Source organism: Diabrotica undecimpunctata, chromosome 5 (assembly GCF_040954645.1).
Source record: "Diabrotica undecimpunctata isolate CICGRU chromosome 5, icDiaUnde3, whole genome shotgun sequence".
NCBI classification, from domain to species: Eukaryota; Metazoa; Arthropoda; class Insecta; order Coleoptera; family Chrysomelidae; genus Diabrotica; species Diabrotica undecimpunctata.
The window spans coordinates 15,824,921-15,851,354 of record NC_092807.1 but is presented as its reverse complement, the minus strand read 5'-3'; the positions used below and the strand labels follow the sequence as shown (position 1 = coordinate 15,851,354).

General features: G+C 32.8%; 1 protein-coding gene across 1 annotated transcript; it reads left to right on the top strand.

The window, feature by feature from the left end:
* The first annotated feature begins 247 nt into the window (after positions 1-247).
* On the top strand, positions 248-1,820 carry LOC140442100 (uncharacterized). Its single transcript, XM_072533174.1, has 2 exons — positions 248-593; positions 1,174-1,820. The coding sequence occupies exons 1-2, from the start codon at positions 248-250 to the stop codon at positions 1,818-1,820; spliced, it is 993 nt and encodes a 330-aa protein (XP_072389275.1).
* The last annotated feature ends 24,614 nt before the right edge of the window (positions 1,821-26,434 follow it).

Here is a 26,434-nt window from a genome sequence, read left to right as displayed (position 1 = left end):
TTACAGGTACTTAGTATAATTACATTTTGAATATATTTATGTTGATGTCTACCTAGAAAATGCGGTCCTAATGACGAGGTAGTCTAATTTTTGTTCTACTTTTCTGGGAAGTTTTTACTTATTTTATGTATAAAATACATCGAAAATATTTGTTATTATGTAGTTTGAGTATACTCTTTGCAATTGCATATTCAATCTATATTTTGATTAATTTTACATTGGGATTTTTATTATTTCTGCTGTTATCATGTCTCGCCGATATTTGACTCAGCAGGAGCTATTAGAGTGTCTACAGAATTTGTCAGAAGATGAATCTGTAGCAGAGTTATCTGATGAAGATGTATCCGATAATGAAGTTAACGAGTATGTGCCTAATACAGTTGATCAAGGACATTCATCGGGCAGTGATTCTGAAGGTGAAGTTGAGATTGAGGTGATGCCCAGTACTTCTGCTTCAACTTCGAATGCAGACTTCAATACATCTTCAGAAATGATTACCAACCAGGTAAGAGGAATTCGCAGAAGCAATTTAGAGAATTCTTCCATAGATACCATAGGATGGGAGTTACTTGACAACAATGCTAGTACACCAGGTAAGCAACTATATTATATTAGTAGCTTCTATTTATGTATTCACTTAGGTGTATAATATTTTTGAGCATATTCTTCTTGATCTCACGAATATTGGCGATAATCATGGCAATATTTACCTTATCTGCAGGATGTTCTTCTTCCTGGACCCCGTTTTCCAAATATTTTTCCTTGCAGGATGGCTTGTAGATGGGCGCATCTAGATTCATTTCGCACAATGTTTTCGAAATATTGTAACTTTCGAGATTTGATAGCGGTCCACGGGATTTGAAATGTTCTCCGATTTAGCCACAGCTCGAATGCTTCCAATTTTCTGCATATATCTTCGTCAAGTCCAACTACTCAACACCATAAAAAAGAACAGAGAAGACGTAGCATCGCAGCATCCTTACTTTTATACCAAGAGAGAGGTTATGGCTCTTGAAGAAGGCCCCCATCTGGTTGAAGGTTTATCTAGCTTTTCCGATGTGCGCTCTTATTTCTTGGTTGTTGTTCCCTTCTTTATTTATTACGGTGCCATTTATTTAAATAAATAAATAAATGAGTATATACCTGCATACTAATTTATCTTGTTCATTTTAGGAAGGCGTACCAGTCAAAATGTTCTAAAGGAAGCTGCTGGACCAACCCCTCATGCTAAGAGAAGCATTATTAGAGATTCTGCAGCTAGTGCATGGCGGCTGTTGATTGATGAATGCATACTCCGTAACATAAAATCATGTACTGTTGCTGAAGGTAGAAGAAAACTCAAAGATGAAAATTGGCAAATTTCTATTGAAGAAATCGAAGCATTTATATCCTTACTGTATGCTAGGGGAGCTTATATGGCACGAAATGTTAGCATAAAGATGCTGTGGTCTGGTACATGCGGTCCACAATTTTTTCAAGAGACGATGTCTAGAAACAAATTTACACAAATAATGAGTTTTATCCGTTTTGATATGAGACATATCAGGTCTGAGCGATTATCAACAGATAAATTTGCACTTGCGTCGGGAATATGGAACCCATTTATAGAGAATTGTATATTATGTTATATACCTGGCGAAAATATAACTATCGACGAACAGCTTTTTTCCACGAAGGCAAGATGCCGCTTTACCCAGTACATGGCGAATAAACCCGATAAGTTTGGAATTAAATTCTGGCTTGCAGCTGATGTCGAGTCCAAATATTTGTTGAACGTATTTCCTTACCTAGGGAAAGATGAACAACGACCAGCCAATTAACTTCTGGGGGAACACGTTGTTAGCCGTCTAATGGAATCATTTATAAATAAAGGAAGAAATGTCACGACGGATAATTTCTTTACGTCCATAAAGTTGGCAAAAGAATTACGAAAGAAGGCTACCAGCATTGTTGGAACAATCGAACAAGAAAGGATATTCCACCGTCAGTAAAAAATGAAAAGATGGAATTGTACAAACCAAAAATTTTCAAACACGAAGACTTGACGCTAACGGCGTACCAGGGTAAAGTCAACAAAAATGTTCTAGTGCTGAGTTCTTTACACTCGAATGACATTAAAATGGGCACAGATAAAAAGAAAAAACCGGAAACCATCATCTTCTACAACCAGACAAAATACGGAGTAGACGTTGTAGATCAGATGGTTAGACAGTATTCAACCAAATCTGCTTCAAGAAGATGGCCGTTGCAAGTTTTTTTTAATATTTTAGATATGGCAGGAATAAATGCTTGGGTTCTGTATAAGAAAGTTACGGGCAGTCAAATATCTAGGCAGGATTTCCTACTTCAGTTAGCAGAAGAATTGCGAGAAGATCACATGACTAAGGGCAGGACAACATCAACGGATACAAATCCAAGAGGTACAAAAAAACCACCAAATAATAAACGTAAGCAGTGTCAAACAGGGAATTGCAAAAAAATAAAACATTTGAAATTTGTCATATATGTAAAAAATTTGTGTGTGGGTCATGTACAAGCAAAATTGAAAAATTTTGCTACTGCATAAATTGTACTTAAATAATTAAATAATTTATTTAAATATATTAAATGTGTCTTTTATTATTAGTTATTAACTCAATATAGGTTTTTATCAAATAAAAAAGAATACAAAAACGGTTGGCAATAGAAAATTCTAATATCCGTCATTTTGGCCGCCGGTGGTGCTTCTAGGTATGCACAAATGCTGATGCTTCTATGCGCAATAGCTATCCTCTTTAACAACATATACGAATTTGATGAGAAACCTACAGAATGGCTATTCTTGATGGACCTTTGTTCCGCTACCAAAAACCAAGAATTGCAAACAATGTAATGACTATAGATTAATCAGCTTATTGTCACAAATATTGAAAACATTTTTAAAGGTTATACATATAGAAACAACGGAAAGAACAATGAAACGAATCATGTTTGAAATATCACTGAGAGACAAGATTAGAAACACCGAGATAAGACGTAGAACGAAGATTAGGGATATTGTGGAAGAAATTACAAAAATGAAATGGCGCTGGGCAGGTCACGTAGCCCGATATAATGTAAAATGATATTTAATATAGGAGAAAGAAAAATAGTGATTAAAAATAATTTATAAGTACATACTAGATAATATTAGATATAAAAATATTTGGTTATTTTAATAAGTTATATACTATAAAATATATTTATGTGAGGGCATTTTTAAGAAATTAGCATATAATAAGTGTAAAAAGTTTTTTTTTAATAATTATAATATTGTAAATATATTTAAGTGAGCCATGTGCATAGGCAACCAGATATACATACTCTGAAAGTGACAGACATTTAAATAATAATTACGAATATAAAGTGGGGTTATTTGTTAATTTGAAATGTTTAGTTTACATATAGTTACGGATTTGAAATAGTGTAGTTTATTAATTTAGGTTGTTTAAATTTACACATAAGTTTATATTCTGATCTGAAAAGCCTAAATGTCAACAAAATTCTCGATAGAAAAGAAAATAATTCTCTAGAATACAGAATTTAACCTTTGTTTACGGTAGAACTTTCTCGAATATGGTTATGTCTATGGACATAATCGAACATATACTTTTTCGAGAACATTCATATAGAGGAAATAGAACAATTCGAATAGGATTTCTTGCCAGATGGTTCTGGAACATTGAAAAGATATAAATACTCGGTGATTTGGATTCAAGGGTTCAGTAGGAGTCAGTCAGTCAGTGAGTTAAGATGAAGACAATTAGTTATTAAGAAGACAGACAGTTAGTTACAGTTAGTGAAGTCAATTGTTCAGTAAGTTCAAGATTAGTCAGTCAGAATTAGGAAGAAATTATAACATATGCAACAATCAGTGATTTAGTATTAAAATTTGATAGTATTGGAAAGTATATTAGAAGTATATTATTGAAGATTAAAAATTATGTTATGTATAAATGGTGATTGGATAATTAAGAAGAAAGTATTAATTGAAAATTAAATTTATATAATATATTTGGTGATTGGATATTGGTGTATTAAAAAGAAGAATAAATATAAATGCTATTAAGAAGAAAAATATTTTAAATTGGTGGAAGCTGATAATTGGAAAAAGGAATTTCACAAAAACAAGGATAACCGAGGCTGAGAACGAAGACATTGAGTGATGATTAAAATCTATATAGTGGAGAACTGTTTCATTTAGGCATTCAGTGACAGAAAGGTACAAAATTTTGTTAATATAATTTAGTTAGTGTCATAACAATTTCAATTTTAAAGATAGTTTGTTTAAAATTTACATTGTCTATATAATTTAATTAGTTTCATAAGAATTTCAATTTAAAGATAGTTTTTTTTTTTAAATTTACATTGGCTATGTTAAATATATATGTGTGCTTCATAATAGATATAATAAAGATAAATCCAAAAAGTGCTTACAAACTAATTCTTTGAGAACCGCGATAAAAACCCTATATATATATATATATATATATATATATATATATATATATATATATATATATATATATATATATATATATATATTTATATATATATATTATTAAAAAACACTCATTGCTCATTAAAACATCATTCACAAATAATACATCATCACAAATGATAACAGGTGGACACGGAGAATTCTAGAATGAAGACCAAGGACGACAACAAGAAGCATGAGAAGACCTCAAAAAAGATGGGTTGATGACATAAGAGCAGCAGCAGGCAAACAGTGGATTAGATTTTACGCAAGATAGAGAAAGATGGAAGCAATTGGGGGAGACCTACATTCAGTAGTGGATGGAAAACGGTTGACAAAGAGATACATGTAAGAATATTCAGAAAGTGTGAAGCGGATATGAGTAACAGGCAGTTTGGCATTCGCAATGCCTTCGCAACAGTAGAAGCTCTGTATAGTTTCACAACTTTTGCTCAAAAATGTCGAGACCATCAAAAAGATCTATTCGTCGCGTTTATAGACTATGAGAAAGCTTTTAACAAAGTTAAATATAACATTATCATGGAATATCTAAAGCGAAAAGTTCTCGACAAAAATGATATTACCATAGTGAGAAATCTCTACTGGAACCAACAGGCTGTGGTAACATTAGATGGAAATAGCACAGATGCGCAACAGATAAGTAGAGGTGCCAGACAAGGCTGTGTACTTTTACCATTACTATTAAATAATTACTTCTAACAGTTACTTACACAAGCAACTTGAAAACTGCACACAAGGAATCAAGATAAATGGTAAAAATATAAATAACATTCGTTATGCTGACGATACAGTCATTATCGCTGAAAGTGAGAAAGACATGCAGACGCTACTAAACACAATTTGCGATACTGAGAAACAATTTGGTTTAACAATAAACATAAAGACAACAAAAACTATGTTTATCAGTAAAAGGGGTAAAGTCATAACAAGGATTCAGATAAAAAATGAAGATATTGAATTAGTGGACAAAATGAAGTGCTTAGGAGTCTGAATTACTAAAGATAATCTGAATTCAGAAATTCGATCAAAAATGGAACAATCAAGAGCAGCCTTTTTGAAGATGAGGAAATTTCTAAGTAACCAAAGTCTTAATCTGCAAATTCGGTGTTGTATGACAAAATTTTATATCCACTCTATTCTTCTTTATAATGCTGAAGGTTGGCCTGTTAATGTTGACTTGATAAGAAAGCTGAAAGCTTTTGAAATGTGGCTTTTTGAAAGAATTTTGAAAATACCATGGACCGATCATATTACGAATGAAATGGTATTGTATAGAATGGGAAGAGACAGAGAAATTTTAACCACCATTAAAAGAAGAAATACAGCATATTTGGGGAACATACTTGGGGGAGAAATGAAAAGTATGAGTTGTTGCAGCTGATTATAAAGGGTAAACTCAAAGAAAAAAAGGTCCTGGTAGACGACATTTATCCTGACAAAAAACATTCGCGACTGGACCGTCGCTTTTAAGAAAAGCAGAAGATAGAGACGAATAGAATCGGCACTAGAAAAAGATCTTAAAATAGTTTTTTAATTAATTCTTATCCGCCATATTTTTACTTGGGATGTATGCCGCCTAAACCTGGGGTCTACCTATGTATTAACTCCTATTATTATCTAATATCTGAGGTTTAAAGCTTTATTCTTTTTTCTTCTACAGCACTACAGCCCAAATTAAGTCTTGGCCTCCTTTATTTTTTGCCTCCACCCTTGCTAGTCTGTGGCTGATCTTCTCTATACACGGACTCCTAAAAGAACTTGTGCGTCGCTGTTTAGTGTGTCTTCCGAGCGCTTTCCAACGGGTCTCTTTCCCCGCATTCAAGCATTTAGTGCTCTTTTTGGTAGCCTATTCTCTCCCATTCTTATCAAATGTCCGCCCCATTGCAATATTTGTATTCTAATGAAGTCTGACAGTGGTGCTTCCTTATAAAGTTGATAAAGCTCGTTGTTGTATCGACTTCTGAAGATTCCATTTTCCCTCACAGGTCCTAGTATTCTCCTCACTCGATATATTCTTTCGAATGTATCGAGTTTGCTTTTGGATGTTTCTTTCAGGATCTATGCTTCACTGCCATTGGTCAAATTATGGTCGAATTATATTTTATAGATTCTCATCTTTGTATTTCGGTGGACTTTTAGACCGAAATATACGGGAGAGAGCAAAATAAGCTCTGCTTGCCTGCGTTATTCTCTTTCGTATTTCTGCATCTTCTGATCCGTCGGCGTATATTTCTACTCCCAGGTATGTAAACTTTCCAACCGTTTCAATGTCATCTTCATGTATACTGTTTTGTGGGACTATATTTCTTCTCGTCTGTATCATTATTTTGGGCTGGGTGGACGACATTGAACGAATATCTAAGAAATGGCAACAAGAAGCACAGAACCGTGAAGAGTGGCGAAAAATGGGAGAGACCTATGTCCAGCAGTGGACAGAAGAGGTTGCACGATGATGATGATGATGATGATGTATCATTATTTTTGTTTTCTCTGTATTAATTTTCAGACCTAGCATTTTGTTTGCATTTTTAATTCTGCGTATGTTTCCTGTGCTCCTGTTGATGTTCTACTCATAATGATGTTTTAAAGCATCTTCTTCTTGTGGTGCCTATCCATTACGGATGTTGGCTACTAGCATGACAATTCTAACTTTATTGACCGCGGCTCGAAATAGTCCTGAAGTGGTCAAGGAAAACCATTTTAGTAAGTTCTGGAGCCAAGATATTCTTCTTCTTTCTGGTCCCCTCTTTCCGTAGACCTTTCCCTGTAATATAAGTTGCAGCAGGCTATATCTATGATCGTTTCGCATTATATGTCCAAGATAATCTAGCTTGCGCTGTTTCACTGTGGATATAATTTCATATCCGACGTAGAACCTCAATGTTTGTTATTCAGTCCACCCAGGAGATCCTCAGTATCCATCTATAACACTACATCTCAAACGCCTCGAGTTTTCTCATGGATGCCTCGGTTAGTGTCCATAATTTAACCTTACTGAGCAGCACTGTAAACACGTAGCATCTCAATAAACGGATTTTCGTTTTTAAGGTTAGGTCGTGGCTCTTAAATATCTGGCTCATTCTGACAATTGCTGACCTGGCTTTTTCAATTATTTGTTTTATCTCAACTAAGTGGTCCCATTGGTCGTTTATGGTGGTTCCTAAATAGTACTAACGGGGCACTTGTACTATTTGTTGCTGATCTACCAGTAACTGACCAGATGGAATATGCTTCTTACTGATGACAATGTACTTTGTTTTCTTCATGTTAAAATCAAGCCCGTATTCTTGGCTAATTCTCCACAATTGCGTTACTAGTGTCTGTAAATGTTCTAAACTGTCTGCAAAGAGGATGGTGTCGTCTGCATATCTGATGTTATTCAGGCGCTCACCATTTATGAGAATACCCTCTTCGATATGCTCTAAGGCCTGGCTCATGACGTTTTGAATAGACGTTAAATAATTGGAAAGAGAGTATGTAGCCCTGTCGTATTGTCTTTATTGAAACTTCTTCTGTTAGTTGGTCTTTCACCCGAATGGTTGCTGATTGGTTGCAGTGTATATTCTTGATTACTCCAAGGTCTTTGTTATCCAGATCAGTTGCCTTTAGTATATGCATGAGCTTATCGTGCTTGATTTTGTCGAAAGCTTTCTGGTAGTCGATAAAGCATACATAAATATCGCAATTGACGTCTCTGCATCTTTGAAATAATAGCTGAACCGCGAACAAGGCTTCTCTTGTACCTAACGCATCCCTGAATCCAAACTGCGTTCGTGAGATCTGTTACTCGCATTTATGATAAATTCTTCTGTGTATTATCTTTAAGAAGGTCTTAAGAATGTGGCTCATTAGACTGATAATACTATGCTCTTCGCATTTTTTTGCATTAGGTTTTGTAGGTATAGCAATAAATGTAGATTTTAAACAGCTCTCTGGCATTTTTCCCGAGTCATAGATTTTATTGAACGTTGTCGTAAGCCATTTTACTCCTTCGTCTCCCATGATTTTTAGAAATTCTGAATGAAAGTTGTCGGGCCCTGGTGCTTTACCTGCTTTGGTTGCTTTAATTGCGGCTTTGACTTCGCCTTGAATGATTGGTGGTCCTGTGTCGTATCCTTGTTATCTCTGTCGTCATCGAATGTCTTCTCAATGTATCTCTTCCATATATTCTTTGTTTGTTCAATGTCTATTACCGGGTCACCATGATCATCAGTCATATGTCCTGATGTCTTGGGTTTGTACATTCCTGCTTCTTCTTTTACTTTCTTGTGGAGATTAAAGCATGCTTCTATAAAATCCTTCTTTTAATATTCCAGTACCTTCTTGTGTATTATATAGAGCTCTAAAATAGTGTTCTTAAGTATATTCGTGATTTTATTTGTCTCTAAAAATTTGTGATTTTTTTATCTTTCTCTTAAACTTTTAAAATATTTATAAATATGCTCCGTAGAGGTTGTCTGTAGAACACATTAATAAATAAAAATAAAGTTTTATATCCGGTACTTTTTGATTATTTAACTACAACACTAGAAATAATTTTAACAGTATTTCAAATTATTTAAAATTGCAGCTTTTTAAAAAGGTATTTGTATATAATATAAATCATAACTAGATTTATTATTATATTTATTTTTTTCACAAATACCTGTATCTGCTTATAGCATTGAAGCAGTTTATTTGTATCTATCAAACGAAACATTATTTGATCCTTTTTTGCAGTGAACCATATAGGTTATAATATTTTTAATTTGCAGTACCGGATATATATTAAATAAAATAAAATGCAAGTTTAAATTAAATTCATAATAGAACAATCCCCATTCAGCGATGTTTTAACGATACATTTTTACTTCCATTGTATGAATACACAGTTGGAATATATGGATTTGCTAAAAAAAAATTACCTCAATAAAAAATTTATATATTATTAGTTTTTATTGTAAAAAGTTTTTTTACATATCAAAATGTAATACTCAAACACTGTTCAAATATTAATTATTGATGAAGGACATCGATTAACAATTGAGATATATTAACGCGCGAGCGAAGCGAGTACGTTAATGTTCGAGATTGTTAATCGCCATTTTAATTCACGAGTTCGTTACAAAACTTTTCCGTCGACCATACTTTTCAGAAATAAAAATGTCTTAGTTTAAATTTTTATTTACTTAATGATAAATAATGACATACAATGACAGACAGTACTTACAGCGGCTACTTCATTTTAAATAATTTGTTAGTGGGAATATAAATAGGTATGTTTGGTTGCCTACACCACAGGTAACTGCCAATCACAGAGCGTTAAATGTGGTTAAATTAATTTATGCAAGCAATGTATGTTGTGTTGCCTATAGTAAAATCGTTCATTAATAGAAAATCATTCATTAATAGGGGTCATTAATCAATGATTTTGAGGGTGTTAAAATTGATCATAAACGGATGGTCGACGGAAAATAATATTTTTACCTACAATTTTTTTTTCTTTAGTATTTCACAGAAGACAAACTGGTCAAGTAAGTCCTTAACGCCGATACATTGCGTTTCAATGACTGATCGGGAAACTAATGGGTATATTATTAATGGAATAGGTGTGAATAAGATTTAATCCAGGCAATACCGACGGATAAATAGAGGACATAAAATTTGACAGCTGAACTAGGAATTAAGTTCCTGAAAGACTATCGTGTATGTGACATATGGATTATGAACGCTAATATGATTATGGGTTTACCGCATATCCAACGTAGAAGTCTTAACCCTTTGGGACAGAACTATTTTTTTTTGAAAAAATATACTTCTAAATAGTAAAAGTAATTTATTAAGCATCATTAACATTACAAAAATTATTAAAACAATTTAACTTTGTCAAAAAAAATTATGCAAAGATCTTTCATTTTATTCACATTTTCCAGTTCCCTATAATCAATATAGCAACAATACCACTAGATCAGAAGTTCTCAAACCAATTCAAGACCGAGAGAAGTGTTAGACAAGGATGCGTGTTCTCTGCGAAGCTCTCAGAGCAGCTGAAAACAGTAGAATAGATAGTAGATAGTAGACTAGATAGTTGAGTAGTAGATAGTAGCTCTCATGATATCTTAGATTATATAAGTACATGATTATTTTATAATAAGCCACAGAATGACCAACACAGACGATCCCAGATGTATAACTATAAATGGCAGTGAGATAGAACAAGTCCAAGAATATATCTACCCAGGCAAACTTCTAAAACTTGACAAATAAAACTAAAGTGCGAAAATCACTAAAAGAGCAAGACTGGCATGGGCAGGATTTGGAAAACTCAGATACTGAAGAACCGCAAAATACCTCAATACTTGAGGAGTAAAGTGTTCAACCGATGCATTCTTCCTATCATGACATATGGATGTCAAACATGGACCCTAACCAAGGCAAATATGAATTAACTAGCCACAATAGAAAGAGCAATGGCAAGAGCAATGGTAGTGATACGACTGTCAGATAAAAAGAGGAACGACTGTGTTAGATCAAAAACCAAAGTTAAGGATATCACAACAAAAATTGCCAAACTCAAATGGAGCTTCGCAGGTCACACTGCTAGACAAAAAGACCAACGTTGGAAGGCCACAATACAACATTGGAGACCTAACAACGGTAGACGACGAAGAGGAAGACCACAGATGAGATGGGTGGACGACATCAAAAGAATAGCCAGAACAAATTGGAAGTATGTTGCTTAGGATACAGATCGATGGAAGGAGTTATAAGAGGCCTATGTCCAAAAATGGATGAGAGAAGCCTAAAAAAAAGTTACAGAAGTGGTTAGAACGGAAAAAGGTATAGCTTTCTGCAAGTTAAAGCTAAAGACATAAAACAATTGATCTTTAAAGCCTCTGCCTTTTAAAGATGAATTTTATGTTGTACTTCTAAGTTGTGTTTTGATGTTCTATCTTCTAAAGTGGACATTTCTATTTTGTGCTTGTCACATTTTAAACAAGTATCTTTACGTGGCGCATAAACGTGCAACTTGACTCTTTAACAGATCAAATATTTTCCTCTGTGCATTACTCCCTATATAAGTTATACCAGAATACGTTTATTAAGGTCAGGAGGTAAATATTTTCTATTTGAGTCTAGAGCTCTAGTATAGTGAGACCGGTACGAGCGAAATGATGAGATATGTTTTCAGACAACACTAATTTTTTGATCAGTAATTTTATTTAAAGGTATTCCACTTTTTTTTTATTTAGAAAAAACATATAATCCACATCAACCACGCAGGGTTATTAGGGGAGTAACGTACACAAGAGTTCATTTTATTTACATTAAATATATGTATATAAACGTTAATCTTTTAAATAATTTATTACATGGTCAGTGTTTATGGTTAAAGTGGTTTTGATGTCATCTGAGAATTCATATTTCCTCTTGTTTCAATTCAAGAATATCAAGAATTTCAAGTCAATCAGAATATGCTTCACCGTCAATGGAAGAGAACAGTTTCTGCAGGTTGGAGAAGATTCTTTGTTGATTAAGAATTTATGGGTCAGTGCAGTGTGTCCAATTCTTAGTCGGTTAGTTATTACTTGGTCCCTTTTATTGGATGGATTATTCGAGATGGTCTTCACAAGGGAATAAATCTCATATAGTTTGGTTCCTGAATCTTTCCAGTAGTCATTATGTTCATACAGTGGTCTTTAATTAGGTTTTTGAGATCGGAGTATGGGTAATTTATTGATTTGGTTGTGTATTGTGAGTTTATTCGACTTGTGTTTTCTAGGTTGTCCAGTTTCTCATTTCCATCTATTCCTACATGCGACGGTACCCAGATAAATGCTACTTCTTTTCGAGTTGATTGAATTATATTTATCTCATTTTTTATAGACTGAAATATTGGATTTGTAGAGTATATTTGTTTTACACCTAATAGGGCATTTAATGAGTCAGTGATGATGACACATTTATTCTCACTACGCGTTTTGAAGAAAATTAAGGCTTCCAAAATGGCTGTGGTCTCGCCTGTGAGGATGCAGCAGTTTGAAGGTATGGATATAGTGTGAGTAGTGTATTTACAGTAGTATGCAGCAGCGTGTCCGTCATGAGCTTTAGAGGCATCACTGAAAATTTGGAGATAATAAGGATAATGAGATATTACTTCGGAGTACAAGTGTTTAATGAAAATCATCCCTTGATTATCCCTCAACTAGTGATGATTCGTCCGTTTCGTCAGCTGAAGAAGGGTTTTTTTTCTCTAGTCGGGTGATATTATTTCTTAACCTAGAATTTTGTGTGTAACAATAAACAAAATTAAGTATCTGAATTAGTTCCTGTGGTTCATTGGAGTAATCTGTAGAAGTTAATTCAGGATTATGAGAGTTTAAAACATTTTCCATAGAATCACATATTTCATTGAAATTTAGTATAAATGGAGGTGATCTATTTTCGATTTTGTCTTTGATGGATCCTAGAGAGTGAATGACACCTTTGCGGGGAGTTTTGGAAGAGGTTTTGGGTTTCTTTTTTGGTTTGTATTGTTTAGGGGTATTAAAAACGGATGAGTCGGTTTTTGGGTTGTCTTCGTTAATTTTAGGAGATGATATGTTATGTCTTTTTATCTGTTTAGAATTGACTGCATTATATAAGGTTATTGGTGTTTTTGGTGACGTAGTATTTTCAGTGTTATTTACAGCTGGTACTGTTGTTTTGGACGAAGAAGACGAAGTGTTTGGATTATCTTTAGACATGTTTTGGATGGGGTCGATTTCCGTAGTATTTTCAGTATTATTTACAGCTGGTGATGTTGTTTTGAAAGAAGAAGACGAAGTGTTTGGATTATCTTTAGATATGTTTTGGATGAGGTCGGTTTCCGTAGATTGATATATTTTATCATTAGGTTCATTATGTTTATATAATGACGATGTGGTTTGAGTTGTATCTGAGAGGGGAGTTGAAGGGGTATCATTAAGTTCATGAGGTTTAGATAATGATAATGTAGTTTGGGTTGAATCTAAGAGGGTAGTTGAATTAGTTTGGTTTGAAATGTAAGCGCATTCTGATTCTTGATGACAAATGGTTTTACATTTGGAGCAATTGAATTCATCTATAAAGAGAAATACCCGGTAGGAAGTATTATCATGAGTTATGATAAACGAGTCAGGAATAGACATATTTTTTAGGGGTGTAATGAATAATTGCCTTCTAAAGCTCAGAACATAACTGTACTTACTTTCAGACAAACCTACTCGAAGAAAAGTCATTTTGGATACAGTGTGAATACCAAGTTTTTGTAATTCTTGTTCAATTATTTCTTTCGGGATTGTAGGACATGCGTTAGATATTAAAAGTCTCTGGGCTGAAGAAATTAATCTTCTTATTATTTCGATATATTTATAAGAATGAAAAAGAACATCAAAAATGTTTTTTGAAGAGAGATATATGCATATCCTATTGTTAGCAATTCTGGAGGCAAAAAGTACATTAATTGGACCCACTAGTGATCCAACAGCTACGACTTAATCATGGATTTTTGTACATTCAATGCTGGAAATGACTATTGCTTGTTGTTTTGTTGGATGTTTAAAATAATTTACGACATCTGAGAAACTGTGTTTAGTGGAGTTGTAAGTAGTATTATTGTTGTATAAAATCATTTTATTAATTTTCTTGATCACAAGTTAAGCCGATCCTGTGGCCGGTTAAAAAAACTAGTCAAGACCCAACTGGAATTTTTGTTATCTCTTTACGTAGTTATTATTTAAAGATTATTTTGTTTTTGTTACAAAAATAATACGAAAAGAAGTGCTACTCGCTTGAGATAATATTGTCAGCACTAACTAATGCACTTAAATTTGTAGTAGAGGTTTAAAATATTAAATTATGGTTTGTTTTTACCATTTAAAATGACTATATTTCGGGACAGCTGATAACGTGGTAGATTTGATCGCTATCGGGGCCGAACTCTCGTTCCACTTTCTTGTTTATCTGATTCTGGTTGCTCTCATAATTTTAATTTTTGTTAAGTGCTCTCGTCATCCGATCATCAGAAATTTGAAAAGTTTGAAAGAGATTCTGTTCACATACTTCAGCCTGTAGTTCCACCAACTTAAATGTATAATTGGTTGCATGTTAACCTCCACCATGTTGTATTAAGCAACCCACACAAAAATTCATTTACATTTGAACCTGCAGTTGCAGTTTGCCTTACTAAATGTCTTATTAGAAACCAGTTTTCCTTTGTTAGTTTCATATGCTCTGCCAGAATTTATTTTCCTCCTCCTTTCTTTTCATTTTTTTTCCACTCTTTACTTCGTTCTGCAATTCATCCTGTGTTTTAACAACTTCTTTGTCTATAACCAAACAAGCTTATTATATTGTTATACAAATACATTTTTAAGTTAGTCTTATTTAAATACATTCGCGATCATAAAATCCGGGTCATCTTGAAAATTTCAAGTTTCTTAAATATTTTTGCCTCTGGTGCAGTAATAACCTTTTTTTGGCTAATGTATTTTTAATTTGTCATCAATGTTTGTTTTGAAAAAAAAAAATGGTTTTTTATTGTTTTTATTGAAAAAAAAAACAAAACAAATCAAATTGTTGATAAAACAGACATACGAAAAAGAATGGAAAATACAGAACGTGGTAAAAAATCAGTGAAATTTCAATGACCAATATCGTGTATTGCCTCCCCTTGCTCTAATAACCTCTTGCAGACGACGGGGTATACTCTCAATTTTTCTCCGGATTACATGTTGTGGTATGTTATTCCACTCTTTCACTAACATATCCTTAAGCTCCTGTGCGTTGTTAGGAGGAGGTGTATGGGTTTGAATACGTTTTTTCAAATCGTCCCAGAGATGTTCGATGGGATTCAGGTCCGGAGACTTAGCTGGCCAGGGTACCCTCGTAATTCCAACTTCGTCCAAGTATTACATACTGATCCTGGCAACGTGCGGTCGCACGTTGTCCTGCATAAAAACGGCGTTTTCTCCAATCCCTGCCATGTTGGGCATAACATGTTCTTCCGGAATCTCCGTAATGTACCTTCGTGCAGTTAGGAACCCATTTTCGATGTAAGGTAATTCTGTGTGGAAGTCGGAAGATATACCTCCCCAAGCCATGACCGAGCCTCCACCAAATGGCATTCTTGGAGCAATGCAAGCTTGTGAAAATCGTTCACCGGTTCTCCTCCAAACTCTTACACGTCCATCGTATCCAGTTAGGCAGAAACGGGATTCATCTAAGAATAACACTTTGCTACAATCGTTAATTCCCCAATGCGTGTATTGTCGAGCAAATGCTAGTCGTGCAACTCGAGGCACCCGGCGAAGTGGCGGTCCTCCAGCCATTACCCGAGAAGATAGTCAAGAAGAACGAAGTCTTCTTCTCACTGTTGCAACACTAAAATTGCGATTTCGTACTTCCTCTAGACGATTTTGATGCATAACCGCCGTTGATGTCCGGTTTCGTAAAGCCTGAAACACAAGGAAACGGTCATCTAGTGCCTTGGTCGTTCTTCTTCGTCCAGAGCCAGGTCGCCTGGTTAGCAAACTTGCCTCCTGAAAGCATTGAAGCATTCGTTGAACCGTAGAAAGGCTTACGCCAACAGTTCTTGCGACTTGCCGTTGAGTGTGGCCGTCTTCCACAAGTGCAACAATTTGTGCCGTTTCAACAACAGTCAAAGGCATTTTTGTCAAAAAATAAACACTAATAATGGCACTAATAAACACTTATGGTGGCAATAATAAACGTTTGTCCGTTGCATTTGAACAGAAAGTCGAAGTACAAACGAGACATTTAAAACAAGCGGAGTTAAGTTACACTTTACCGCGAAATCGGCACTATTGGAATTTCTTACAAAGCAAACCGCAACAATTCTCAGAAACATGTATTAGTTTGTATTTGTGTTATTATTATTTACGATAAAGCTCGTTAAAAATGAAATATCGGTGATTTTCAAGGTGACCCGGATTTTATGATCGCGAGTGTATATTGTATGATTATATTTGTTATATTTATTATTGTGTGACTGAATAATACTAGTGACAATACAATAAGAAGGATGCAGTCAAAATTATGTATGAAAATATAGGAAAAAAAATTTAACCTTACCTGAAGTGTCTTACATTTCAGATTATGAAGGTTCATAATTATCACTAGATCCTGTATTTCGAAACGTACTAGGTTCACTATGTGTATCTTAATTAGATTGATGATTATTCTTTAATAAAATACAATGTAGCTCTGGTAGATTTACAAAGTACACCACACTTCTCAGAAACGGTTGCAGAAATAGTGGTGTATGTCTGACTTGCACCACAATGTCTCTTAACAACTATTCATTCATTAGTGAAATTGTTACTGTTATCTATTTAGGTATATTTAAAGTTAGAAGGTACACCACTTTTCCTTTTGAGAGATCTGTATCTCAAGATTATAAAGCAAGACTTCAAAATTCCAAAAATGTGGCTTACACGACTTTGGCTTTAACACCCTCATATATTATATAGTACACCCTGTTATATTTCACCGTTTTAATAATTCGGAAGGATCATAAACGTATTTAGAATATTCCATAAAAATATATCTTTCGCATAGTAAGCAGCGATAACAAGTTTTATGATCTTAAAATAGACACGACAACCACTTTTATTGCCGACTTTAACTACAGTTTCAGGTTTCTCGCTACCGTTAATTCGTGCTGGGAGTTGTATTTTTGTTGAAAGTTCTTTTGTACTCCTTAAGAAGTAAGTGTGCTTTAAGTTCTTTTTTAAATGGTCAGTGTTGTTTACTCGATTGTAATATTATACTAGTTCTACATTAGTCGTTTATTCGGTAGATAACAGTTATCTTTAATTGAATTTAAAAAATATTTTGTCTGGGTATTTGACTGATTTCTTAAATAATAATTTAAAAAATAAATGAATGAACTCTCTGCAAGTAAGCAACTTGCAGAGAGTATTAAACAATAAAAATAACTAAGTACGGAAAAAATAATGACAATGACGGTCAAACGCAAACTTAACTATCAATACATTTCTACCTCTATACAAGAAAATAAAGGTCGTACCCAAGTTTCAGAACGTTATGCAACTTGATTGTCCTGGAAGTTATCTCTTATAAAACGATCGTACTGCAGCCAGTTAGTTATGGTACATCTTCCATTCCTTCGTGATACCCATACCAGCATTCTGGAGCCCTTATACTAGTCTAGTGAATAGGAACCACACATTTTTGGAGTCCCTTGGTTGTCCCCAAAAAGTTGACGCCTGCATTCTAATACCTCGCAGACACACAAGATATGATTAACTGTTTGAGGTTTTTTTGCTGCAGAGTCTTCAGCTTAAGTTTCGATGAGGTAGTCCCATTGTATGCCCAAATAGCAAGGTGACCCTTGGCTGACTCATGTTTAGTAAGGAAGCCTGTTATGACTCTCAACTGATTTCTGCTTGTTTTCCGCAGTACCTTAGCCTATTATTACATGTCCGTCCAATATATAATTTGCAATATATTTTACCGTGTATATTTCTTAAGTCGGTCAGATAGCCAAGCGGGCTAGTCGGCCGATTCTCATTCGCTTCACTGTCGAATGGATCAGTGGATGTGGGTTATAGCCCCAGCTCGGTGTACAGAAAAATAAAAAAAAAATTTAACGCAGCAGTTCAAAATTCTAGATAAATCTGCGGCTTAGACTAGAATAAGCTGGTGTCTGATCGGCCTATGGTGAAGCAGTACGGCAAGAGATAAGGGCTTGCGGCTCGGTGATACTCCTTCATAGATCCCTACCGGAAGGGCGTGGCGCCTAAATACCGGTATATATATATATATATATATATATATATATATATATATATATATATATATATATATATATTAGAAGTGATTATTTCGACCAAAAAATAATTTATAAATAAGTTCAAATTATCGGGTATAGTGGTCTATAATAAAAATCATTCTTTTTTCTAAATTACTCAATATTTCGCTATTTATTTAAAAGCTTCCTCAGGAGTAAACTAAAAACAATTTGAACATTACAAAAAATGGCGTACAAATACATTTTAAAACACTTACAGAATTTAAAAGATTTCGCAAATAAAAACTGACATTGAAGTATTTGAAATATTGAATGTCAAGATTAAATTGTCTTAAGCACGTTCGTTACAGCTATACGATAAAAAATTAAAATTATTTCAAATGTAAAAATAAAAATAACAATAAAAGAAAAGTTAGAATAATATTTATTTGATGAATTATTAAGGTTAGTTATTATTAAGATGAATGTTGGCTATTTTTAATATTTATAAATTTTGTTCAATATGTTACAATATATGTTACTTAACTGTCCAGTGTCCGTTTTATAATTTAAAGTGTTTTTATTTTTATTAATGTAATACATTTCAAGAAATAATCTACTTTTGTAGTTATCAGTCTGTGCCAAAATGTGAGCTTTGTTATAGTCTAGCATATGACCAGTGTTTTCATAGTGTTCAACCACTGCGCAAGTATTTTTTCTCAAGCGGCAATCACTTTTATGTTGTGTGATGCGTTGTTTTAGCCATTGTGATGTTTGACCAATATAGCTATTTTGACATCCTAAACACGGTATTTCATAAACGACATTACTTTTATATGAGGTTGGTACTGGGTCTTTGATTTTTGAAAATAATTGTTTGCTGTTCATGGCATTATATTTAGCTATACTAATATTAGGAACATTTTTGAATATGGATATGACAGAATGAGTTAGACCATTAATAAAGGGAAGTTTTTTATATTTGATTGATTTGTTATTAGAATCATGGACGGGACCGTCATAGAAATTAGTGCTGTAAATCAGTTTTTTTAAAATTTGTTTAGGATATCCGTTGTTACGAAAAATTTTGTATATTATGTTCAGATTTTTTTGTAAAAAGTTGTCATCAACAATGGACATTATCCTGTTTTTCATACCTAGTACGGTATTATATTTTTGACGGGTGGTATGGTTTGAATAGTAATTTATATATCTGCCTGATGCTGTCGGTTTTTGGTACCAATCCAATGTCAAAATATTGTCATTTGTTCTTATTACTCTTGTGTCTAAAAATGGTATACTAAAATCTGTTTCAGTTTCAATTGTAAACTGAAGATGTTTATTAAATGAATTAAAAATGTTTAGTGTGGTATTGATGTGATAAGATGGAACTGCACATATGATGTCATCGACATATTTATATATAAACGGTAATTCAAAAGGTAATTGCGTAATCACATTATCTAAGAGATGATCAGTTACAATAGTTGCAAGGATTGGACTAATCGGGGAACCCATCGGTGTTCCAAAAATTTGAGAATAAAATTTACCATTGAAACTAAAGTAAGTGTTGTTAAAAATGAACCTAAGAATTTCTAGAAAATTGTCTTTTGATAATGTCGTGTAGTCTTTTATAAGGTTCCAATTTGATTCTATAATGTCCGTGACCATATTTAGTGGAATGTTTGTAAATAGCGACACCACATCTAACGAAATTAAAACGTAATCATTTGGTAACTGCATTCCCCTAACAGCATTGACAAAGGTAAATGTGTCCTTAGAATTATAATTATTGTGATATTCAAAGGCATCAGTTAATGTATCAGCAAGGAATTTAGAAATGTTGTAGGTAGTAGATTTTACAGAACTTACAATAGGCCTGAGAGGAATGTCAAATTTATGAATTTTAGGCAAACAATAAAGTTTAGGGAAACATGAGTCATAAATTATCAACTTTTTTGCAACTTGTTCAGTAAGTTGATCTTGGTTTTTTAAGGTTTATATTAGGTCATTATAGTTTTTTTGTATCACTGACGTAGGATCTTTGTCCAAACCCTTATAAATCGATTTGTCGTTTAAGAACGTTAAGGTTTTGTCGATATACTCCTGTTTATTCATAGCTACCGTACATCCACCTTTGTCAGATTGTAAAATGTATATGTCTGAATGTAACTTTAAATATTGTTTTACATACTTAAACATTTTATTCATTGTTGTGGGGGGTTTAGATTTTGAATTCTGTAAGTAATTAGTTACTACATTTGTTACAGTACATGTAATCTACGCAGCTTATTATACGTAGGTAATGACAAAGTTTTAAATATTAAAGTAGATAAATTTATTAATGAGATCCATAAAAAAACATTAAATTTAGAAATAAAAATAACTTGCAATAATGTTTCAAATGCGAAGAATGATATTAATAATATTAAGTGTGAGTTGCAGCAGTTTGTTCCTACTAACATATTAATTGAATATGAACTAAGGTTAAATAAGAGCTTTTCAAATGTTTTTAACAAAGTGAAACTTAATAACATAAAAAAATTTAAACAGCTAACTCATAACTTATTTTCCAACCAATTATTTTTAAACAATGACAAATGGTTCAAAAACTTGTCCAGCGTTGACTTTCCAAAAGAAGTGTCTGATTTTCTCTCTCCAAAATTTAGTGTTGAGTGTACACCCCCAGATTTTAAGTTAGATATTTTTTTAGCTGATGTAGAAAATATCATCGATGAGATAACAGTTGAATCTAAAGATATTCTTAGGGCACAAGTAACAAATGTAGTAACTAATTACTTACAGAATTCAAAATCTAAACCCCATACAACAATGAATAAAATGTTTAAGTATGTAAAACAATATTTAAAGTTACATTCAGACATATACATTTTACAATCTGACAAAGGTGGATGTACGGTAGCTATGAATAAACAGGAGTATATCGACAAAACCTTAACGTTGTTAAACGACAAATCGACTTATGGTTTGGAAAAAGATCCTACGTCAGTGATACAAAAAAAATTATAATGACCTAATAAAAACCTTAAAAAACCAAGATCAACTTACTGAACAAGTTGCAAAAAAGTTGATAATTTATGACTCATGTTTCCCTAAACTTTATTGTTTGCCTAAAATTCATAAATTTGACATTCCTCTCAGGCCTATTGTAAGTTCTGTAAAATCTACTACCTACAACATTTCTAAATTCCTTGCTGATACATTAACTGATGCCTTTGAATATCACAATAATTATAATTCTAAGGACACATTTACCTTTGTCAATGCTGTTAGGGGAATGCAGTTACCAAATGATTACGTTTTAATTTCGTTAGATGTGGTGTCGCTATTTACAAACATTCCACTAAATATGGTCACGGACATTATAGAATCGAATTGGAACCTTATAAAAGACTACACGACATTATCAAAAGACAATTTTCTAGAAATTCTTAGGTTCATTTTTAACAACACTTACTTTAGTTTCAATGGTAAATTTTATTCTCAAATTTTTGGAACACCGATGGGTTCCCCGATTAGTCCAATCCTTGCAACTATTGTAACTGATCATCTCTTAGATAATGTGATTACGCAATTACCTTTTGAATTACCGTGTATATATAAATATGTCGATGACATCATATGTGCAGTTCCATCTTATCACATCAATACCACACTAAACATTTTTAATTCATTTAATAAACATCTTCAGTTTACAATTGAAACTGAGACAGATTTTAGTATACCATTTTTAGACACAAGAGTAATAAGAACAAATGACAATATTTTGACATTGGATTGGTACCAAAAACCGACAGCATCAGGCAGATATATAAATTACTATTCAAACCATACCACCCGTCAAAAATATAATACCGTACTAGGTATGAAAAACAGGATAATGTCCATTGTTGATGACAACTTTTTACAAAAAAAATCTGAACATAATATACAAAATTTTTCGTAACAACGGATATCCTAAACAAATTAAAAAAAAAACTGATTTACAGCACTAATTTCTATGACGGTCCCGTCCATGATTCTAATAACAAATCAATCAAATATAAAAAACTTCCCTTTATTAATGGTCTAACTCATTCTGTCATATCCATATTCAAAAATGTTTCTAATATTAGTATAGCTAAATATAATACCATGAACAGCAAACAATTATTTTCAAAAATCAAAGACCCAGTACCAACCTTATATAAAAGTAATCTCGTTTATGAAATACCGTGTTTAGGATGTCAAAATAGCTATATTGGTCAAAGATCACAATGGCTAAAACAACGCATCACACAACATAAAAGTGATTGCCGCTTGAGAAAAAATACTTGCGCAGTGGTTGAACACTATGAAAACACTGGTCATATGCTAGACTATAACAAAGCTCACATTTTGGCACAGACTGATAACTACAAAAGTAGATTATTTCTTGAAATGTATTACATTAATAAAAATAAAAACACTTTAAATTATAAAACGGACACTGGACAGTTAAGTAACATATATTGTAACATATTGAACAAAATTTATAAATATTAAAAATAGCCAACATTCATCTTAATAATAACTAACCTTAATAATTCATCAAATAAATATTATTCTAACTTTTCTTTTATTGTTATTTTTATTTTTACATTTGAAATAATTTTAATTTTTTATCGTATAGCTGTAACGAACGTGCTTAAGACAATTTAATCTTGACATTCAATATTTCAAATACTTCAATGTCAGTTTTTATTTGCGAAATCTTTTAAATTCTGTAAGTGTTTTAAAATGTATTTGTACGCCATTTTTTGTAATGTTCAAATTGTTATTAGTTTACTCCTGAGGAAGCTTTTAAATAAATAGCGAAATATTGAGTAATTTAGAAAAAATAAAGATTTTTATTATAGACCACTATACCCGATAATTTGAACTTATTTATATATATATATATATATATATATATATATATATATATATATATTTTTAAAGTTAGAATTATGTTGCCTTCGGATTCTGGCCTTTTACAGCTCGCGGACGATGCTTTTTGACACTTCCACGACTTGCTTTGGACCGAAGTAGGTTGTAGCTGATGCTCATTTGGCAAGTACCATAAGAGCATCTTACCATACAAAGAGAAATGAAGAGACAAATAAAAGATTATATTAACCATTCATATTTATTGTATATAAAGAAATGATCATGAATGTGTTGCTTGTGTGAGTCCATTTCAAAAGGTAAAAGAAATTTACCGTTTGAAATAATTTATTTCTTTTACCTTTTATAAAGAAATGAATTTAATATTAACCAAAAAACAAATCTTGCCTATAGCTTTACAAGAATATGAAAATATACTTTTGACAAAATATATTTCTGCCACTTCCGGCTGTAATGTGAAGTTGTAGTCTTCAGGCACTTATTGGATTAATGTAATTGAATGTTTGGATGTAAGCTGAAGTGGTTGTTTTCAGGTAAATGATGGCATCTGTATGGTAGCAACCATGTTATGTCCCGTGTGTGGTGCACCATGTGGTTTAATATGTCCCACCAGAAGAAGAACGAGAAAAATTGTAATTTTAATTAAAAAACTCAAAAAACTATTTAACCAATATAAAAATATAAAATATGGTAATAAAAATCCCACTTTTAATAAACGATTATAAAAAATGCTTCCTTTTGTGTTACAATCAACGGTTTAATATATAATAAATCAATGCAAATCATGGCCCATGCTGATGATATCAATATTGTTTGGAGAACGGAAAACGCTGTACGGGAGGCGTATTTAGCACTAATAGAAGCGTCAACAACATTGGAATCAATAATAAACACCAACAAAAAGAAATACATGAAAATGAGCACCTAGCCACAAATCAAAGGTCCACTTATTATAGAGAACGACGTCATAAAAGCAGTTAACGAATTTGCACATCTTGGAGCGCTCGTTAACTTTAAAAGTAACGAGTTAATCTAGTTTTTAAATCCTCTATATGAAGAACTACAAAGATCAAACTCTACAAAACAATAATAGGGTCAGATCTAACATATGGTTCAGATACCTGGACTCTAAGAAAAAGTAATGAAAACATCTTAGCTTGTTTCGAACGAAATGTGCTAAGGCGAATCTATGGTGGAGGAGCCAGATATCATAAAATTCATTAAGATAGACGTCTGAGGTGGATAAGCCATGTAATGGGGATAAAACAAACAATTCCAGCTAGAACTCTCCTTTGACTCATTGGTCAGAGTATGTTGTTATAGGTACTGCCATATTATTGTGATCCTTAGGTCTTTGGTGTATCAATTGATTTGATAATAAAATGCAGTCGTTTCACAAAGTATTCTATTAACGCGTTAAATCTATGTAATGAGAAACGAACTGGCTAAGTCAAGATTACTGAGAGAATATAAAGACCCAGACAAAGTTTCTTAATAATATCGACGAAAATATCAGAAATATGAACGCGATTGATTGGAAGGACAGGAATTTTTTTTTAAAGAGGTTAGTACCTACACCAGGGTTATAAAGCAAGAACGATGATGATAATACTGAATCGGGTACAAATTCCTAAAGGTAATTTCAAGACTTTTATTTCAGGCATATTCCTTAATTTAAAAATATTTTTAAGCAATGTCAAAGTAAGAAATAGCAATGTTACCACAGAGAAAGTTAAGTCATTTCATATTAGTACCTTGAGCTGAGCCCCAAGCAATTTTTGCATACATAGGAATACTATAGTAAATCCTGTACATTATAGATGTTGAGAAATATAATAAATTTATTTTTTATATAGCGTAAGTATGATATAGGTATACTGCGCATTACTATTCATTGTATATGTATGATACTGTATGTGTGAGTAAGCTCTTGTGTGAGACAAGAACGAGTAAGCTCGGTCATGACGTGGAGTATTTTGTGAGACATTGCCTAGACACAAAAAGTCAAAAGCTTAAAACTTCGTAAACCGCAGTGGACTTGGTAGGCAACAATTCTTCGGTTACAGTCTTTGCAGTACACAAAATATCTGGAGGACTATGCAATTCCGTGGGATCTTCGAAATCAGACATAATACTCGTACTTTTGACCGACAATAAGCACAAATGTTCACAAAACTTAAAAAGTAGTACAAAAATCGGTGATTTTTCCAATTTGTCGAAGTAACAATCAATAAAAGTAACCATAAAAAATATTTGCGACGTTTGAGAAACAAATAGTAAGTTCTATTCGGACTAAAAATGACAATGTTAAATGTCAAACGTGCAGCCTTGCCACAGAAAGTATAATTTTTACTCCTAATAAAACAATATACTATTTCTTACCCTAAAATATGTAGTTTAAATAAAAAAATTTAAAAAAAGCATTAAGTAAATTTATTTTAGTCATTTATTAGATTTAAATATCTAGGCAAATTACTAGATCAACACCTTCGATGGGATTCTGAATTAAATCATAAAGTAAAAAGCTTTAAATACACTGTACTTATATTCGCTAAAATAATAAGAATATTGTCACCAAGTAACACTTTATCTGTTGTCGAGGTGTGAAATAAAACGGGAATAATTCTATTTATTTACAATAACAAAGAGATTTTATTGTCTACAACAAAACATAATTACATATACATACTACAGTGCGGTATTTCCTTTTGGATTAATTAAAATTAATCCAAAAGGATTCCAATTACTTCAAAACGTTCTCGGTCCAGTTGGAGCATCATCAGTCAAAAGTAAATTCCCACTTTAAAATGACATAAAATAGTGAAACTCTAACGGTTAAATTTCTAAAAATGTAAAAAATACATTTTAAAATGTAAAAAGTGCTTTTCGCTCCGTGCGTGACCATGGTAGGGGTACTTTGAAACGATGCCAGCGTGCGTAGCGGCGAAATATGACACAATTGGACGTACCTTTTTACGCATAAATTTTATCAAAAATGTGTGCAAATACATATTGCGTATTTAATTGTGCTAATAATAGCAAAAATAGTAAGTGTAGTTTTAATAGGTTCCCAAAGATTACATATAAATTAGAGAAAAGAAAAAGATGGATCCGTGCTATTAATATGAAAAAGTAAATATCACATAACTTCATTTTTATGCAATTGAAATAGGAAAAATTTAAATAATTTACCTTAAATGATATTTTATAAGGCT

Bases quoted from the DNA above. Each gene is read 5' to 3' on its own strand.
- LOC140442100 (XM_072533174.1), top strand. From the start codon at position 248: ATGTCTCGCCGATATTTGACTCAGCAGGAGCTATTAGAGTGTCTACAG. The intron at 594-1,173 runs GTAAGCAACTAT...TGTTCATTTTAG, and splicing joins CAACAATGCTAGTACACCAG to GAAGGCGTACCAGTCAAAAT.